The sequence below is a fragment of the Pristiophorus japonicus genome, chromosome 10 (genome assembly GCF_044704955.1).
Source record: "Pristiophorus japonicus isolate sPriJap1 chromosome 10, sPriJap1.hap1, whole genome shotgun sequence".
NCBI lineage: Eukaryota > Metazoa > Chordata > Chondrichthyes > Pristiophoridae > Pristiophorus > Pristiophorus japonicus.
In genome coordinates this window covers 219,393,862-219,413,949 of record NC_091986.1, presented here as the reverse complement: position 1 = coordinate 219,413,949, position 20,088 = coordinate 219,393,862, and the positions used below count along the sequence as shown (strand labels likewise).

General features: G+C 60.4%; 1 protein-coding gene across 3 annotated transcripts in view; it reads right to left on the bottom strand.

Annotated features, from left to right (window-relative positions):
* The window catches only part of clpb (ClpB family mitochondrial disaggregase), a 212,643-nt gene extending 193,227 nt beyond the window's left edge, over positions 1 to 19,416 (bottom strand). For all 3 annotated transcript variants that reach the window (XR_011595709.1, XM_070892578.1, XM_070892579.1), the window contains exons 1-2: positions 18,563 to 19,416; positions 14,506 to 14,557 (exon numbers count right to left, since the gene is read on the bottom strand). Coding sequence is in view for 2 of the 3 variants with exons in the window: in XM_070892578.1 (XP_070748679.1) it covers positions 14,506 to 14,557; positions 18,563 to 19,319 (809 nt within the window). In the remaining variant the exon portion in view is untranslated. The remainder of the gene's footprint in view (positions 1 to 14,505; positions 14,558 to 18,562) is intronic.
* Positions 19,417 to 20,088: the final 672 nt, after the last annotated feature.

The following is a 20,088-nucleotide window of genomic DNA, read 5'->3' as shown; positions in this document are numbered from 1 at the left end:
GGAGAGGGGGGGGTTGGGTGGAGAGGGGGGGTTGGGTGGAGAGGGGGGGTTGGGTGGAGAGGGGGGGGTTGGGTGGAGGGGAGGGGTTGGGTGGAGAGTGGATGTTTGGGTGGAGAGTGGATGTTTGGGTGGAGAGGGGGGGTTGGGTGGAGAGGGGGGGTTGGGTGGAGAGGGGGGGTTGGGTGGAGAGGGGGGGTTGGGTGGAGAGGGGGGGGTTGGGTGGAGAGGGGGGGTTGGGTGGAGAGGGGAGGGTTGGGTGGAGAGGGGGGGTTGGGTGGAGAGGGGGGGTTGGGTGGAGAGGGGGGGTTGGGTGGAGAGGGGGGGTTGGGTGGAGAGGGGGGGTTGGGTGGAGAGGGGGGGTTGGGTGGAGAGGGGGGGTTGGGTGGAGAGGGGGGGTTGGGTGGAGAGGGGGGGTTGGGTGGAGAGGGGGGGTTGGGTGGAGAGGGGGGGTTGGGTGGAGAGGGGGGGTTGGGTGGAGAGGGGGGGTTGGGTGGAGAGGGGGGGTTGGGTGGAGAGGGGGGGTTGGGTGGAGAGGGGGGGTTGGGTGGAGAGGGGGGGTTGGGTGGAGAGGGGGGGTTGGGTGGAGAGGGGGGTTGGGTGGAGAGGGGGGGTTGGGTGGAGAGGGGGGGTTGGGTGGAGAGGGGGGGTTGGGTGGAGAGGGGGGGTTGGGTGGAGAGGGGGGGTTGGGTGGAGAGGGGGGTTGGGTGGAGGGGGGGGTTGGGTGGAGAGGGGGGGGTTGGGTGGAGAGGGGGGGGTTGGGTGGAGAGGGGAGGGTTGGGTGGAGAGGGGAGGGTTGGGTGGAGAGGGGAGGGTTGGGTGGAGAGGGGAGGGTTGGGTGGAGAGGGGAGGGTTGGGTGGAGAGGGGAGGGTTGGGTGGAGAGGGGGGGGTTGGGTGGAGGGGGGGTTGGGTGGAGGGGGGGGTTGGGTGGAGAGGGGGGTTGGGTGGAGGGAGGGGTTGGGTGGAGGGGGGGGTTGGGTGGAGGGGGGGGTTGGGTGGAGAGGGGGGGGTTGGGTGGAGAGGGGAGGGTTGGGTGGAGAGGGGGGGTTGGGTGGAGAGGGGAGGGTTGGGTGGAGGGGGGGGGGGTTGGGTGGAGGGGGGGTTGGGTGAAGGGGGGTGTTGGGTGCGGTGAGTAGGAGGGGGCTGCCTGCACGAGCAGGGGCGACACGGGATGGCCCCCGGTGCTGAACGTGTTTGCAGATCCGGGTGATGGTGCAGCTTTGCCCTCGCTGGGATTCAGGGAGAAACAAGCAGACAATGCATCAACAGCTCCCCCCGGTGGCTGTTTCGATAACTCAGCACCCAGTGTGAAACTCCTCCTCTGCCTCTGTGAGCTCGACTGAACTGGCTGGAGTTGTGAGACGAGTGGCCTTCCCCCAGACCTCTCCCTATCTCCGTAACCTCCGCCAGCCCTACAACCCTCCAACATCTCTTCGCTTCTCTAATTCTGGTCTCTTAATGCATTCCCGATTTTAAATGACTCCACCATCGGTGGCCGTGCCTTCAGCTGCCTGGGCCCCAAGCTCTGGAACTCCCTCCCTAAACCTCTCCACCTCTCTACCTCTCTTTTCTCCTTTAAGACGCTCCTTAAAACCGACCTCGTGGACCAAGCTTTTGGTCACCTGCCTTAATTGGCCCCCCATCCACCACCTTCAACACTCACTCCCTCCACCACCGGCGCACCGTGGCTGCAGTGTGCACCATCTACAAGATGCACTGCAGCAACTCGCCAAGGCTTCTTCAGCAGCACCTCCCAAACCCGCGACCTCTACCGCCTAGAAGGACAAGGGCAGCAGGCGCATGGGAACACCACCACCTCCACGTTCCCCATCATTATCGCTGGGTCAGGATCCTTGAGCTCCCACCCGAACAGCAGGTGGAGAAGAAGGGGCGGAGTTGGGAGAGCGACAGGGCTGGGGGAGGGGCTAGGGAGCGGGGGAGGAGCCGAGGGGTGGGGCTGGGGGAGGGGCTGGGGAATGGGAGGGGTGGGGCTGGGGGAGGAGCCAGGGTGGGGCAGGGGAGGGGCGGGGCTGGCGAGCCTGTGACGGACAGCTGGGTGGTCAGAGTTGCCCACCCTGGGCTGCCACTGGCCCCACCACTCACAGCTAACCGCATGTTCGAGACCGGTGGGGATCCGAGCACCAGCTCGGTTTAAGGTTGAGAGACTTTGTGGAACCGTTTACTGAGACCATGGAGGGGTTTGAAAACAAGGATGAGAATATTACAATCGAGGCGTTGCTGGACCGGGAGTCAATGGACGGTGAGCGAGCACAGGGGGTGATGGGTGAGCGGGACTCGGTGCGAGTTAGGACACAGGGCAGTGAGCACAGGGGGTGATGGGTGAGTGGGACTCGGTGCGAGTTAGGACACGGGGCAGTGAGCACAGGGGGTGATGGGTGAGTGGGACTCAGTGTGAGTTAGGACACGGGGCAGTGAGCACAGGGGGTGATGGGTGAGTAGGACTCGGTGCGAGTTAGGACACGGGGCAGTGAGCACAGGGGGTGATGGGTGAGTGGGACTCGGTGTGAGTTAGGACATGGGGCAGCGAGCACAGGGGGTGATGGGTGAGTGGGACTGGGTGTGAGTTAGGACACGGGGCAGCGAGCACAGGGGGTGATGGGTGAGCGGGACTCGGTGCGAGTTAGGACATGGGGCAGTGAGCACAGGGGGTGATGGGTGAGGGGGACTCGGTGTGAGTTAGGACATGGGGCAGTGAGCACAGGGGGTGATGGGTGCGTGGGACTCGGTGTGAGTTAGGACATGGGGCAGTGAGCACAGGGGGTGATGGGTGAGTGGGACTCGGTGTGAGTTAGGACATGGGGCAGTGAGCACAGGGGGTGATGGGTGAGTGGGACTCGGTGTGAGTTAGGACATGGGGCAGTGAGCACAGGGGGTGATGGGTGAGTGGGACTCGGTGTGAGTTAGGACATGGGGCAGTGAGCACAGGGGGTGATGGGTGAGTGGGACTCGGTGTGAGTTAGGACACGGGGCAGTGAGCACAGGGGGTGATGGGTGAGTGGGACTCGGTGTGAGTTAGGACACGGGGCAGTGAGCACAGGGGGTGATGGGTGACTTGGTGCGAGTTAGGACACGGGGCAGTGAGCACAGGGGGTGATGGGTGAGTGGGACTCGGTGTGAGTTAGGACACGGGGCAGTGAGCACAGGGGGTGATGGGTGAGTGGGACTCGGTGTGAGTTAGGACACGGGGCAGTGAGCACAGGGGGTGATGGGTGACTTGGTGCGAGTTAGGACACGGGGCAGTGAGCACAGGGGGTGATGGGTGAGTGGGACTGGGTGCGAGTTAGGACACGGGGCAGTGAGCACAGGGGGTGATGGGTGAGCGGGACTTGGTGCGAGTTAGGACACGGGGCAGCGAGCACAGGGTGTGATGGGTGAGTGGGACTTGGTGCGAGTTAGGACATGGGGCAGTGAGCACAGGGGGTGATGGGTGAGTGGGACTGGGTGCGAGTTAGGACACGGGGCAGTGAGCACAGGGTGTGATGGGTGAGTGGGACTTGGTGCGAGTTAGGACACGGGGCAGTGAGCACAGGGAGTGATGGGTGAGTGGGACTCGGTGCGAGTTGGGACACGGGTCAGTGAGCACAGGGGGTGATGGGTGAGGGGGACTCGGTACGAGTTAGGACACGGGGCAGCGAGCACAGGGGGTGATGGGTGTGCAGGACTTGATGCGAGTTAGGACACGGGACAGTGAGCACAGGGGGTGATGGGTGAGTGGGACTTGGTGCGAGTTAGGACATGGGGCAGCGAGCACAGGGGGTGATGGGTGAGCAGGACTTGGTGCGAGTTAGGACACGGGGCAGTGAGCACAGGGTGTGATGGGTGAGTGGGACTTGGTGCGAGTTAGGACACGGGGCAGCGAGCACAGGGGGTGATGGGTGAGCAGGACTTGGTGCGAGTTAGGACACGGAGCAGCGAGCACAGGGGGTGATGGGTGAGCGGGACTTGGTGCGAGTTAGGACACGGGGCAGTGAGCACAAGGGGTGATGGGTGAGTGGGACTCGGTGCGAGTTAGGACACGGGTCAGTGAGCACAGGGGGTGATGGGTGTGCGGGACTTGGTGCGAGTTAGGACACAGGGCAGTGAGCACAGGGGGTGATGGGTGAGTGGGACTTGGTGCGAGTTAGGACACGGGGCAGTGAGCACAGAGGGTGATGGGTGAGCGGGACTCGGTGCGAGTTGGGACACGGGTCAGTGAGCACAGGGGGTGATGGGTGAGGGGGACTTGGTGCGAGTTAGGACACGGGGCAGTGAGCACAGGGGGTGATGGGTGAGCGGGACTTGGTGCGAGTTAGGACATGGGGCAGTGAGCACAGGGGGTGATGGGTGAGTGGGACTGGGTGCGAGTTAGGACACGGGGCAGTGAGCACAGGGCGTGATGGGTGAGTGGGACTTGGTGCGAGTTAGGACACGGGGCAGTGAGCACAGGGAGTGATGGGTGAGTGGGACTCGGTGCGAGTTGGGACACGGGTCAGTGAGCACAGGGGGTGATGGGTGAGGGGGACTCGGTACGAGTTAGGACACGGGGCAGCGAGCACAGGGGGTGATGGGTGTGCAGGACTTGATGCGAGTTAGGACACGGGACAGTGAGCACAGGGGGTGATGGGTGAGTGGGACTTGGTGCGAGTTAGGACATGGGGCAGCGAGCACAGGGGGTGATGGGTGAGCAGGACTTGGTGCGAGTTAGGACACGGGGCAGTGAGCACAGGGTGTGATGGATGAGTGGGACTTGGTGCGAGTTAGGACACGGGGCAGCGAGCACAGGGGGTGATGGGTGAGCAGGACTTGGTGCGAGTTAGGACACGGAGCAGCGAGCACAGGGGGTGATGGGTGAGCGGGACTTGGTGCGAGTTAGGACACGGGGCAGTGAGCACAAGGGGTGATGGGTGAGTGGGACTCGGTGCGAGTTAGGACACGGGTCAGTGAGCACAGGGGGTGATGGGTGTGCGGGACTTGGTGCGAGTTAGGACACAGGGCAGTGAGCACAGGGGGTGATGGGTGAGTGGGACTTGGTGCGAGTTAGGACACGGGGCAGTGAGCACAGAGGGTGATGGGTGAGCGGGACTCGGTGCGAGTTGGGACACGGGTCAGTGAGCACAGGGGGTGATGGGTGAGGGGGACTTGGTGCGAGTTAGGACACGGGGCAGTGAGCACAGGGGGTGATGGGTGAGCGGGACTCGGTGCGAGTTGGGACACGGGTCAGTGAGCACAGGGGGTGATGGGTGAGGGGGACTCGGTACGAGTTAGGACACGGGGCAGTGAGCACAGGGTGTGATGGGTGAGCAGGACTTGGTGCGAGTTAGGACACGGGGCAGTGAGCACAGGGTGTGATGGGTGAGATGGTCTTGGTGCGAGTTAGGACATGGGGCAGCGAGCACAGGGGGTGATGGGTGAGCAGGACTTGGTGGGAGTTAGGACACGGGGCAGTGAGCACAGGGTGTGATGGATGAGTGGGATTTGGTGCGAGTTAGGACACGGGGCAACGAGCACAGGGGGTGATGGGTGAGCAGGACTTGGTGCGAGTTAGGACACGGAGCAGCGAGCACAGGGGGTGATGGGTGAGCGGGACTTGGTGCGAGTTAGAACACGGAGCAGCGAGCACAGGGGGTGATGGGTGAGCAGGACTTGGTGCGAGTTAGGACACGGGGCAGTGAGCACAGGGTTTGATGGGTGAGCAGGACTTGGTGCGAGTTAGGACATGGGGCAGTGAGCACAGGGGGTGATGGGTGAGTGGGACTTGGTGCGAGTTAGGACACGGGTCAGTGAGCACAGGGGGTGATGGGTGTGCGGGACTTGGTGCGAGTTCGGACACAGGTCAGTGAGCACAGGGGGTGATGGGTGAGTGGGACTTGGTGCGAGTTAGGACACGGGGCAGTGAGCACAGGGGGTGATGGGTGAGCGGGACTCGGTGCGAGTTGGGACACGGGTCAGTGAGCACAGGGGGTGATGGGTGAGGGGGACTCGGTTCAAGTTAGGACATGGGGCAGTGAGCACAGGGTGTGATGGGTGAGCAGGACTTGGTGCGAGTTAGGACACGGGGCAGTGAGCACAGGGTGTGATGGGTGAGCAGGACTTGGTGCGAGTTAGGACATGGGGCAGTGAGCACAGGGGGTGATGGGTGAGTGGGACTCGGTGTGAGTTAGGACATGGGGCAGTGAGCACAGGGGGTGATGGGTGAGTGGGACTCGGTGTGAGTTAGGACACGGGGCAGTGAGCACAGGGGTTGATGGGTGAGTGGGGCTCGGTGTGAGTTAGGACACGGGGCAGTGAGCACAGGGGGTGATGGGTGACTTGGTGCGAGTTAGGACACGGGGCAGTGAGCACAGGGGGTGATGGGTGAGTGGGACTCGGTGTGAGTTAGGACACGGGGCAGTGAGCACAGTGGGTAATGGGTGAGTGGGACTCGGTGTGAGGTAGGACACGGGGCAGTGAGCACAGGGGGTGATGGGTGACTTGGTGCGAGTTAGGACACGGGGCAGTGAGCACAGGGGGTGATGGGTGAGTGGGACTGGGTGCGAGTTAGGACACGGGGCAGTGAGCACTGGGGGTGATGGGTGAGCGGGACTTGGTGCGAGTTAGGACACGGGGCAGCGAGCACAGGGTGTGATGGGTGAGTGGGACTTGGTGCGAGTTAGGACATGGGGCAGTGAGCACAGGGGGTGATGGGTGAGTGGGACTGGGTGCGAGTTAGGACACGGGGCAGTGAGCACAGGGCGTGATGGGTGAGTGGGACTTGGTGCGAGTTAGGACACGGGGCAGTGAGCACAGGGAGTGATGGCTGAGTGGGACTCGGTGCGAGTTGGGACACGGGTCAGTGAGCACAGGGGGTGATGGGTGAGGGGGACTCGGTACGAGTTAGGACATGGGGCAGTGAGCACAGGGTGTGATGGGTGAGCAGGACTGGGTGCGAGTTAGGACACGGGGCAGTGAGCACTGGGGGTGATGGGTGAGCGGGACTTGGTGCGAGTTAGGACACGGGGCAGCGAGCACAGGGTGTGATGGGTGAGTGGGACTTGGTGCGAGTTAGGACATGGGGCAGTGAGCACAGGGGGTGATGGGTGAGTGGGACTGGGTGCGAGTTAGGACACGGGGCAGTGAGCACAGGGCGTGATGGGTGAGTGGGACTTGGTGCGAGTTAGGACACGGGGCAGTGAGCACAGGGAGTGATGGGTGAGTGGGACTCGGTGCGAGTTGGGACACGGGTCAGTGAGCACAGGGGGTGATGGGTGAGGGGGACTCGGTACGAGTTAGGACATGGGGCAGTGAGCACAGGGGGTGATGGGTGAGCAGGACTTGGTGCGAGTTAGGACACGGGGCAGTGAGCACAGGGGGTGATGGGTGAGTGCGACTCGGTGCGAGTTAGGACACGGGTCAGTGAGCACAGGGGGTGATGGGTGTGCGGGACTTGGTGCGAGTTAGGACACAGGGCAGTGAGCACAGGGGGTGATGGGTGAGTGGGACTTGGTGCGAGTTAGGACACGGGGCAGTGAGCACAGGGGGTGATGGGTGAGCGGGACTCGGTGCGAGTTGGGACACGGGTCAGTGAGCACAGGGGGTGATGGGTGAGGGGGACTCGGTGCGATTTAGGACATGGGGCAGTGAGCAACAGGGTGTGATGGGTGAGCAGGACTTGGTGCGAGTTAGGACATGGGGCAGCGAGCACAGGGGTTGATGGGTGAGCAGGACTTGGTGCGAGTTAGGACACGGGGCAGTGAGCACAGGGGGTGATGGGTGAGCGGGACTCGGTGCGAGTTGGGACACGGGTCAGTGAGCACAGGGGGTGATGGGTGAGGGGGACTCGGTGTGATTTAGGACATGGGGCAGTGAGCAACAGGGTGTGATGGGTGAGCAGGACTTGGTGCGAGTTAGGACATGGGGCAGCGAGCACAGGGGGTGATGGGTGAGCAGGACTTGGTGCGAGTTAGGACATGGGGCAGTGAGCACAGGGGGTGATGGGTGAGCGGGACTCGGTGTGAGTTAGGACATGGGGCAGCGAGCACAGGGGGTGATGGGTGAGTGGGACTGGGTGTGAGTTAGGACACGGGGCAGCGAGCACAGGGGGTGATGGGTGAGCGGGACTCGGTGCGAGTTAGGACATGGGGCAGTGAGCACAGGGGGTGATGGGTGAGGGGGACTCGGTGTGAGTTAGGACATGGGGCAGTGAGCACAGGGGGTGATGGGTGCGTGGGACTCGGTGTGAGTTAGGACATGGGGCAGTGAGCACAGGGGGTGATGGGTGAGTGGGACTCGGTGTGAGTTAGGACATGGGGCAGTGAGCACAGGGGGTGATGGGTGAGTGGGACTCGGTGTGAGTTAGGACATGGGGCAGTGAGCACAGGGGGTGATGGGTGAGTGGGACTCGGTGTGAGTTAGGACATGGGGCAGTGAGCACAGGGGGTGATGGGTGAGTGGGACTCGGTGTGAGTTAGGACACGGGGCAGTGAGCACAGGGGGTGATGGGTGAGTGGGACTCGGTGTGAGTTAGGACACGGGGCAGTGAGCACAGGGGGTGATGGGTGACTTGGTGCGAGTTAGGACACGGGGCAGTGAGCACAGGGGGTGATGGGTGAGTGGGACTCGGTGTGAGTTAGGACACGGGGCAGTGAGCACAGGGGGTGATGGGTGAGTGGGACTCGGTGTGAGTTAGGACACGGGGCAGTGAGCACAGGGGGTGATGGGTGACTTGGTGCGAGTTAGGACACGGGGCAGTGAGCACAGGGGGTGATGGGTGAGTGGGACTGGGTGCGAGTTAGGACACGGGGCAGTGAGCACAGGGCGTGATGGGTGAGCGGGACTTGGTGCGAGTTAGGACACGGGGCAGCGAGCACAGGGTGTGATGGGTGAGTGGGACTTGGTGCGAGTTAGGACATGGGGCAGTGAGCACAGGGGGTGATGGGTGAGTGGGACTGGGTGCGAGTTAGGACACGGGGCAGTGAGCACAGGGCGTGATGGGTGAGTGGGACTTGGTGCGAGTTAGGACACGGGGCAGTGAGCACAGGGAGTGATGGGTGAGTGGGACTCGGTGCGAGTTGGGACACGGGTCAGTGAGCACAGGGGGTGATGGGTGAGGGGGACTCGGTACGAGTTAGGACACGGGGCAGCGAGCACAGGGGGTGATGGGTGTGTAGGACTTGATGCGAGTTAGGACACGGGACAGTGAGCACAGGGGGTGATGGGTGAGTGGGACTTGGTGCGAGTTAGGACATGGGGCAGCGAGCACAGGGGGTGATGGGTGAGCAGGACTTGGTGCGAGTTAGGACACGGGGCAGTGAGCACAGGGTGTGATGGGTGAGTGGGACTTGGTGCGAGTTAGGACACGGGGCAGCGAGCACAGGGGGTGATGGGTGAGCAGGACTTGGTGCGAGTTAGGACACGGAGCAGCGAGCACAGGGGGTGATGGGTGAGCGGGACTTGGTGCGAGTTAGGACACGGGGCAGTGAGCACAGGGGGTGATGGGTGAGTGGGACTCGGTGCGAGTTAGGACACGGGTCAGTGAGCACAGGGGGTGATGGGTGTGCGGGACTTGGTGCGAGTTAGGACACAGGGCAGTGAGCACAGGGGGTGATGGGTGAGTGGGACTTGGTGCGAGTTAGGACACGGGGCAGTGAGCACAGAGGGTGATGGGTGAGCGGGACTCGGTGCGAGTTGGGACACGGGTCAGTGAGCACAGGGGGTGATGAGTGAGGGGGACTTGGTGCGAGTTAGGACACGGGGCAGTGAGCACAGGGGGTGATGGGTGAGCGGGACTCGGTGCGAGTTGGGACACGGGTCAGTGAGCACAGGGGGTGATGGGTGAGGGGGACTCGGTACGAGTTAGGACACGGGGCAGTGAGCACAGGGTGTGATGGGTGAGATGGTCTTGGTGCGAGTTAGGACATGGGGCAGCGAGCACAGGGGGTGATGGGTGAGCAGGACTTGGTGCGAGTTAGGACACGGGGCAGTGAGCACAGGGTGTGATGGATGAGTGGGATTTGGTGCGAGTTAGGACACGGGGCAACGAGCACAGGGGGTGATGGGTGAGCAGGACTTGGTGCGAGTTAGGACACGGAGCAGCGAGCACAGGGGGTGATGGGTGAGCGGGACTTGGTGCGAGTTAGAACACGGAGCAGCGAGCACAGGGGGTGATGGGTGAGCAGGACTTGGTGCGAGTTAGGACATGGGGCAGTGAGCACAGGGGGTGATGGGTGAGTGGGACTTGGTGCGAGTTAGGACACGGGTCAGTGAGCACAGGGGGTGATGGGTGTGCGGGACTTGGTGCGAGTTCGGACACAGGTCAGTGAGCACAGGGGGTGATGGGTGAGTGGGACTTGGTGCGAGTTAGGACACGGGGCAGTGAGCACAGGGGGTGATGGGTGAGCGGGACTCGGTGCGAGTTGGGACACGGGTCAGTGAGCACAGGGGGTGATGGGTGAGGGGGACTCGGTTCAAGTTAGGACATGGGGCAGTGAGCACAGGGTGTGATGGGTGAGCAGGACTTGGTGCGAGTTAGGACACGGGGCAGTGAGCACAGGGTGTGATGGGTGAGCAGGACTTGGTGCGAGTTAGGACATGGGGCAGTGAGCACAGGGGGTGATGGGTGAGTGGGACTCGGTGTGAGTTAGGACATGGGGCAGTGAGCACAGGGGGTGATGGGTGAGTGGGACTCGGTGTGAGTTAGGACACGGGGCAGTGAGCACAGGGGTTGATGGGTGAGTGGGGCTCGGTGTGAGTTAGGACACGGGGCAGTGAGCACAGGGGGTGATGGGTGACTTGGTGCGAGTTAGGACACGGGGCAGTGAGCACAGGGGGTGATGGGTGAGTGGGACTCGGTGTGAGTTAGGACACGGGGCAGTGAGCACAGTGGGTAATGGGTGAGTGGGACTCGGTGTGAGGTAGGACACGGGGCAGTGAGCACAGGGGGTGATGGGTGACTTGGTGCGAGTTAGGACACGGGGCAGTGAGCACAGGGGGTGATGGGTGAGTGGGACTGGGTGCGAGTTAGGACACGCGGCAGTGAGCACTGGGGGTGATGGGTGAGCGGGACTTGGTGCGAGTTAGGACACGGGGCAGCGAGCACAGGGTGTGATGGGTGAGTGGGACTTGGTGCGAGTTAGGACATGGGGCAGTGAGCACAGGGGGTGATGGGTGAGTGGGACTGGGTGCGAGTTAGGACACGGGGCAGTGAGCACAGGGCGTGATGGGTGAGTGGGACTTGGTGCGAGTTAGGACACGGGGCAGTGAGCACAGGGAGTGATGGGTGAGTGGGACTCGGTGCGAGTTGGGACACGGGTCAGTGAGCACAGGGGGTGATGGGTGAGGGGGACTCGGTACGAGTTAGGACATGGGGCAGTGAGCACAGGGTGTGATGGGTGAGCAGGACTGGGTGCGAGTTAGGACACGGGGCAGTGAGCACTGGGGGTGATGGGTGAGCGGGACTTGGTGCGAGTTAGGACACGGGGCAGCGAGCACAGGGTGTGATGGGTGAGTGGGACTTGGTGCGAGTTAGGACATGGGGCAGTGAGCACAGGGGGTGATGGGTGAGTGGGACTGGGTGCGAGTTAGGACACGGGGCAGTGAGCACAGGGCGTGATGGGTGAGTGGGACTTGGTGCGAGTTAGGACACGGGGCAGTGAGCACAGGGAGTGATGGGTGAGTGGGACTCGGTGCGAGTTGAGACACGGGTCAGTGAGCACAGGGGGTGATGGGTGAGGGGGACTCGGTACGAGTTAGGACATGGGGCAGTGAGCACAGGGGGTGATGGGTGAGCAGGACTTGGTGCGAGTTAGGACACGGGGCAGTGAGCACAGGGGGTGATGGGTGAGTGCGACTCGGTGCGAGTTAGGACACGGGTCAGTGAGCACAGGGGGTGATGGGTGTGCGGGACTTGGTGCGAGTTAGGACACAGGGCAGTGAGCACAGGGGGTGATGGGTGAGTGGGACTTGGTGCGAGTTAGGACACGGGGCAGTGAGCACAGGGGGTGATGGGTGAGCGGGACTCGGTGCGAGTTGGGACACGGGTCAGTGAGCACAGGGGGTGATGGGTGAGGGGGACTCGGTGCGATTTAGGACATGGGGCAGTGAGCAACAGGGTGTGATGGGTGAGCAGGACTTGGTGCGAGTTAGGACATGGGGCAGCGAGCACAGGGGTTGATGGGTGAGCAGGACTTGGTGCGAGTTAGGACACGGGGCAGTGAGCACAGGGGGTGATGGGTGAGCGGGACTCGGTGCGAGTTGGGACACGGGTCAGTGAGCACAGGGGGTGATGGGTGAGGGGGACTCGGTGTGATTTAGGACATGGGGCAGTGAGCAACAGGGTGTGATGGGTGAGCAGGACTTGGTGCGAGTTAGGACATGGGGCAGCGAGCACAGGGGGTGATGGGTGAGCAGGACTTGGTGCGAGTTAGGACACGGGGCAGTGAGCACAGGGGGTGATGGGTGAGCGGGACTTGATGCGAGTTAGGACACGGGGCAGTGAGCACAGGGTGTGATGGATGAGTGGGACTTGGTGCGAGTTAGGACACGGGGCAACGAGCACAGGGGGTGATGGGTGAGCAGGACTTGGTGCGAGTTAGGACACGGAGCACGAGCACAGGAGGTGATGGGTGAGCGGGACTTGGTGCGAGTTAGAACACGGGGCAGCGAGCACAGGGGGTGATGGGTGAGCGGGACTCGGTGCGAGTTGGGACACGGGTCAGTGAGCACAGGGGGTGATGGGTGAGGGGGACTCGGTGCGAGTTAGGACATGGGGCAGTGAGCACAGGGTGTGATGGGTGAGCAGGACTTGGTGCGAGTTAGGACAGGGGGCAGCGAGCACAGGGGGTGATGGGTGAGCAGCACTCGGTGCGAGTTAGGACACGGGGCAGTGAGCACAGGGGGTGATGGGTGAGTGGGACTTGGTGCGAGTTAGGACACGGGTCAGTGAGCACAGGGGGTGATGAGTGTGCGGGACTTGGTGCGAGTTCGGACACAGGGCAGTGAGCACAGGGGGTGATGGGTGAGTGGGACTTGGTGCGAGTTAGGACACAGGGCAGTGAGCACAGGGGGTGATGGGTGAGTGCGACTTGGTGCAAGTTAGGACACAGGGCAGTGAGCATAGGGGGTGATGGGTGAGCGGGACTCGGTGCGAGTTAGGACACGGGGCAGTGAGCACAGGGGTTGATGGGTGAGCGGGACTTGGTGCGAGTTAGGACACAGGGCAGTGAGCACAGGGGGTGATGGGTGAGTGGGACTTGGTGCGAGTTAGGACACAGGGCAGTGAGCACAGGGGGTGATGGGTGAGTGGGACTTGGTGCGAGTTAGGACACGGGGCAGTTAGGACATGGGATCTTTTACGTCCAGCTGAGAGAGCAGACGGGGCCTCGGTTTAATGTCTGATCTGAAAGATGCCACCTCCGACAGTGCGGTGCTCCCTCAGTACTGACCCTCCGACAGTGCGGCGCTCTCTCAGTACTGCCCCTCCGACAGTGCGGCGCTCCCTCAGTACTGCCCCTCCCACAGTGCAGCGCTCCCTCAGTACTGCCCCTCCCACAGTGCAGCACTCCCTCAGTTCTGCCCCTCCCACAGTGCAGCGCTCCCTCAGTACTGCCCCTCCGACAGTGCGGCGCTCCCTCAGTACTGCCCCTCCGACAGTGCGGCGCTCCCTCAGTGCTGCCCCTCCGACAGTGCGGCACTCCCTCAGTACTGCCCCTCCGACAGTGCGGCGCTCCCTCAGTACTGCCCCTCCGACAGTGTGGCGCTCCCTCAGTGCTGCCACTCCGACACTGCGGCGCTCCCTCAGTACTGCCCCTCCGACAGTGCGGCACTCCCTCAGTACTGCCCCTCCCACAGTGTGGCGCTCCCTCAGTACTGCCCCTCCCACAGTGCAGCACTCCCTCAGTTCTGCCCCTCCCACAGTGCAGCGCTCCCTCAGTACTGCCCCTCCAACAGTGTGGCGCTCCCTCAGTACTGCCCCTCCGACAGTGCGGCGCTCCCTCAGTGCTGCCCCTCCGACAGTGCGGCTCTTCCTCAGTACTGCCCCTCCGACAGTGCGGCGCTCCCTCAGTACTGCCCCTCCGACAGTGTGGCGCTCCCTCAGTGCTGCCCCTCCGACACTGCGGCGCTCCCTCAGTACTGCCCCTCCGACAGTGCGGCTCTCCCTCAGTACTGCCCCTCCGACAGTGCGGCGCTCCCTCAGTACTGCCCCTCCCACAGTGCGGCGCTCCCTCAGTACTGCCCCTCCGACAGTGCGGCACTCCCTCAGTACTGCCCCTCCGACAGTGCAGCGCTCCCTCAGTACTGCCCCTCCGACAGTGCAGCACTCCCTCAGTACTGCCCCTCCGACAGTGCAGCATTCCCTCAGTACTGCTCCTCCGACAGTGCAGCACTCCCTCAGTACTGCACTGGGATTGTCAGCCTGGATGTTGTGCTCGGGTCTCTGGAGTGGGACTCGGAGGCGAGGGAAGCGAGGGCAGACGGGATTCCGGGTGTTTGTGCGTGTTATGGAGTCTGGGCCCCGCCCGCGCACTGCCTACCTGCTGACCTCGGAGATGTTGCTCAATCGGGAGGCTTCCAGCAGCGCTTGACCTGGGGAAAAAACAATGGAGAGTCAGTCAGATGGCATTCGTCAAAATAACAGGATCCCAGCCAGCTAAACCACAACAGTCCCGGGTCCATCTCGCTCACCTTCTCCCATCCTGGGAATCGATGATCCAACGATACTAGAGTTGTTGACCAATCACAGCGATCAATCTCGATCAATGCGTCTACAACAGACCCAGACAGGAGGTGAGGAAAACCCCCTGGGGGAGAGCTTTGGGAACCACAGGTCCAACGTCCTCTGTTCCTCCCAAGCTACCCACACGGCACGTCTCAAATTATTGCATTCAAAGGAGAAGGAATTTCTTCTCTCTGTCAATCTGTGGAATTCTCTGCTCCAGAGAGTGTGAAGGCTGGGTCATTGAATATATTTAATGCGGAGATAGACAGATTTTTGAACGAAAAGGTTAAGAACCTAAGAAATAGGAGAAGGAGTCGGCCATTTGGCCCCTGGCCCCTCGAGTCTGCTCCGCCATTCAATAAGATCATGACTGATCTGATCATGGACTCAGCTCCACTTCCCCGCCCGCTCCCCATAACCCTTTACTCCCTTATCGCTCAAAAATCTGTCTATCTCCGCCTTAAATATATTCAGTATCCTGGCTTCCACAGCTCTCTGGGGCAGAGAATTCCACAGATTTACAACCCTCTGAGAGAAGAAATTCCTCCTCATCTCAGTTTTAAATGGGCGGCCCCTTATTCTGAGACTATGTCCCCTAGTTTTAGTTTCCCCTATCAGTGGAAATATCCTTTCTGCATCCACCTTGTCAAGCCCCCTCATTATCTTATATGTTTCAATAAGATCACCCCTCATTCTTCTGAACTCCAAAGAGTAGGGGCCCAACCTACTCAACCTATCCTCATAAGTCAACCCCCTCATCTCCAGAATCAACCTTCTCTGAACAGCCTCCAAAGCAAGTATATCCTTCCTTAAATACGGAGACCAAAACTGTGCGCAGTACTCCAGGTGTGGCCTCACCAATACCCTGTACAGTTGTAGCAGGACTTCTCTGCTTTTATACTCTATCCCCCTTGCAATAAAGGCCAACATTCCATTTGCCTTCCTGATCACTTGCTGTACCTGCATACTGACTTTTTGTGTTTCATGTACAACGACCCTCTATACTGCAGCATTTTGCAATTTTTCTCCTTTTAAATTATAATTTGCTTTTCTATTTTTTCTGTCAAAGTGGATAACTTCACATTTTCCCACATTATACTCCATTAAGGGTTATGGGGTTCGGGCAGGGAAGTGGAGTTGAGTCCATGATCAGATCAGCCACGATCTTATTGAATGACGGAGCAGGCTCGAGGGGCCGTATGGCTGACTCCTGCTCCTATTTCTTATGTTCTTAAAGTATTATTTCCTGAAAGGAGTTTTATCGAGTTAGCACCTGAATGGATCGACACTGACTGCTTGCACAGTTTCCCCTCGGGAGCCTGGTCCATAGATTGTCCCCTTGCTCACAGCACACAAGGAGGCTATTTGGCCCGTCGTGCCTTTGCGCGCTCTCTGAATGCTATCTCCCTTTAGTCCCCATTTCTCAAACTCTGTTTCATCATCATAGACAGTCCCTCGGAATCGAGGAAGACTTGCTTCCACTCTTAGAATGAGTCCTTAGGTGGCTGAACAGTCCAATATGGGAATTACAGTCCCTGTCACAGGTGGGACAGACAGTGGTTGAAGGAAAGGGTGAATGGGGAGTCTGGTTTGCCGCACGCTCCTTCCGCTGCCTGCGCTTGGTTTCTGTATGCTCTCGGCGACGAGACTCGAGGTGCTCAGCGCCCTCCCGGATGCACTTAGGGCGGTCTTTGTCCAGGGACTCCCAGGTGTCGGTGGGGATGTTGCACTTTATCAGGGAGGCATTGAGGGTGTCCTTGTAACGTTTCCTCTGCCCACCTGGGGCTCGTTTGCTGTGTAGGAGTTCCGAGTAGAGCGCTTGCTTTGGGAGTCTCGTGTCTGGCATGTGGACATTGACGAGGAGATTCAACACCGCCTCCAGCATGCCAGTGCAACCTTTGGCCACCTGAGGAAAAGAGTGTTCGAAGACCAGGCCCTCAAATCTACCACCAAACCTTGTTTAGCATGCTCTTGTACAACGGTTTATCCACTTCCCCTGTAAAAGCGACGATAGATTCTGTATCCAGCGCTGTTTCTGGTCGGGCTTTCAGTCTCCTCAGTGCCTTCTGCATAAAAATAACTCGACTTATCTCCCCTGAGCTATTGACCAGCCAGTGGGAAAACTTTCCCTATTTATATAATACATTTGAGCACCTCAATCCCGTCTCTCCTTAACCTTTCTTCCAAGGAGTCCCAGTTTATAGAAACAGGAGGAGGCCATTCAGCCACTCGAGCCCATTCTACCATCGATGGCTGATCTGTACCTCAACTCCATTTACCTGCCTTTGCTCCATATCTTGTGATACCCTTACTCAGCAAAACTCTATCCCTCTCAGTCTTAAAATCTCCAATTGATTCCCCCCTACCTCCCGGCCTCTACAGCTTTTTCTGGGGGGAGAGAGTTCCAGATTCCCAGCACCCTTTGTGTGAAGAAGTGCTCCCTGACATCACCCTGAACGGCCGGGCTCTAAGTTTAAGGTCCTGCCCCTTGTTCTGGACTCCCCCCACCAGAGGGAACAGTTTCTCTCGATCCACCCGATCGAATCCTTTAATCACCTCGATTAGATCGCCCCTCAATCTTCGACACTCGAGGGAATACAGGCCCAGTCTGTGCAGCCTGTACTTTAACCCTTGTAGCTCGATATCATGGAAGGATTTGAACACGAGAATGAAAATCTTTAAATTAGAGGCACTTGGTACCTGGGAGCCAATGTAGGTCAGCGAGCACAGGGGTGATGGGAAAACGGGACTAGGTGAGTTAGGACACGGGCAGCAGAGTTTTGAATGCGCTCAAGTTGATGAAGGGATGTCAGGGGAGGCCAGCCAGGAGTGCGTTGGAATAGTGAAGTCTGGAGGTAACAAAGGCATGGATGAGGGTTTCAGCAGCGGATGAGCTGAGGCAGAGGCGGAGACGGAGACGGGCGATGTTAGAGGTGGAAATAGGCGGCCTTAGATATTCAGTGGATGTGTGGTCAGAAACTCATTTCAGGGTCAAATGTGACGCCAAGGTTGGGAACAGTCTGGTTCAGCCTCAGACAGGAGTTGGGGAGAGGGATGGAGTCAGTGGTTAGGGAACGGAGTTTGTGGCGGAGACCGAAAACAATGGCTTCGGTCTTCCCAATATTTAATTGGAGAAAATTTCTGCTCATCCATAATTGGATGTGGGACAGGCCGTCTGACAATTGAGAGACCGAGGAGGGGTGGGGAGAAGTGGGGGTGAGGTAGAGCTGGGTGTCTCAGCGTACATGTGGAAACTGACGCTGTGTTTCCGGATGATGTCGCCGAGGGGCAACATGTAGATGAGGAATAGGAGGGGGCCAAGGATAGATCCTTGGGGAATACCAGAGGTAACGATGCGGGGGCGGGAAGAGAAGCCGTTGCTGGAGATTCTCTGGCTACCATTAGATGGATAAGAATGGAACCAGGCGAGTGCAGTCCCACCCAGCTGGACGATGGTGGAGAGGTGTTGGAGGAGGATAGAGTGGTCAACCGTGTCACAGGTCGAGGAAGAAAAGTTTGTTTTTGTCAGTCACAATGGATGTCATTTGTGACTTTGCTAAAGGCCGTTTGATAGGAACACAAGACCAGGAGGAGGCCATTCAGCCCCTCGAGCCTATTCCCCCATTCAGTGAGATCATAGCTGATCTACATCTTAACCCCATTTGGAGTGTCAGCCGAGATTTTGTGCTCAAGTTCGTGGAGTGGGACTTGAACCCACAACCTTGCTCCTCACAGGCGAGAGTACTGCCCCCTGAGCCACGACCGACGAGTGGTTGTCTGACAATCGCTCCTGTGAAGCGCCTTGGGATGTTTTACTACGTTAAAGACGCTATATAAACACAAGTTGTTGTTGTTACGGGGCGATTACTCACCATCGGACCCCGACGTTCGGCTGTAGCAGTAGACCAGGGCGGCACCCAGGGTGCAGAGACCGGCCGAGGCTCCCAGTCCCCAATCTCCCTGCTCGTCCCCCGGCCCTGACCGCCTCCCCATGGCCACCGCCTTGAACTGCAGCCCGGGTATAGGCAGGCAGCGCCAGCTAGCGGTCAGAGCCGGGGAGTGCAGCCAAGACATGTGCCGGCAGCGGCCACCGGTGGTGGGAGGCTGACAGTGCAGCTGTGAGGCGGGCCGACAGCGGCTCCAGGCGGCGGGAAGCTGAAAGTGCAGCTGTGAGGCGGGCCGACAGCGGCTCCAGGCGGCGGGAAGCTGAAAGTGCAGCTGTGAGGTGGGCCGACAGCGGCCACCGGTGATAGGAGGTTGACAGTGCAGCTGTGAGGCGGGCCGACAGCGGCTCCAGGCGGCGGGAAGCTGAAACTGCAGCTGTGAGGTGGGCCGACAGCGGCCACCGGTGGCGGGAGGCTGAAAGTGCAGCTGTGAGGCGGGCCGACAGCGGCTCCCGGTGGCGGGAGGCTGAAAGTGCAGCTGCGAGGTGGGCCGACAGCGGCCACCGGTGGCGGGAGGCTGACACTGCAGCTGTGAGGCGGGCCGACAGCGGCTCCCGATGGTGGGAGGCCGCCCGATGCCGGCGGCTCGGTTCGCCGCTGCGAGGCGGCCCGCTTGGCTCAGAGTCCAGCTGGCCCGGAGGAAGCGCGTTACCAGGCCCCGCGCCGGCTCCCTGGACACCGCCATGGTCCCCAACTTCCTTGCCTCCACACGGCCGCTGACACGGCGCCGCTCCGACTCTCGCACCGTCGCACGGCCTGCTCGCGGTCGCTACTGCGCAGCCGCGCCCGCTGCACCCCGGGAGTTGTAGTTCACCGCGTCGGTCACTACACTTCCCAGCCGTCCCCGCGGCGCGCAGGCGCACAGCCCGCGCGGCGCTGCTGCATTCTGGGAGCTGTAGTCCTCTTTGTCCTGTTCCAGGCCACACATTCCCCAACATTGACCATTCTCAGGGGAGGTTTGACCCCAACTTCAACACCCACTCCCTCCACCACCGCAGCACCCCGTACAGTCCCCAACTCCGTATTTACGAAAGGATATACTTGCATCGGAGGCTGTTCAGAGAAGGTTGATGAGGGGGTTGACTTATGAGGAAAGGTTGAGTAGGTTGGGTTTCCACTCATTGGAGTTCAAAAGAATGAGAGATGATCTTATCGAAACGTATAAGATTATGAGGGGGTTTGACAAGGTGGATGCAGAGAGGATGTTTCCACTGATGGGGGAAACTAAAACTAGGGGGTATGATCTTAGAATAAGGGGCCGCCCATTTAAAACTGAGAGGAGAAATTTCTTCTCTCAGAGGGTTATAAATCTGTGGAATTCTCTGCCTCAGAGAGCTGTGGAGGCTGGGTCATTGAATATATTTAAGGCGGAGATGGTCAGATTGTTGAGCGATAAGGGAGTAAAAGCTTATGGGGAGCGGGCAGGGAAGTGGAGCTGAGTCCATGATCGGATC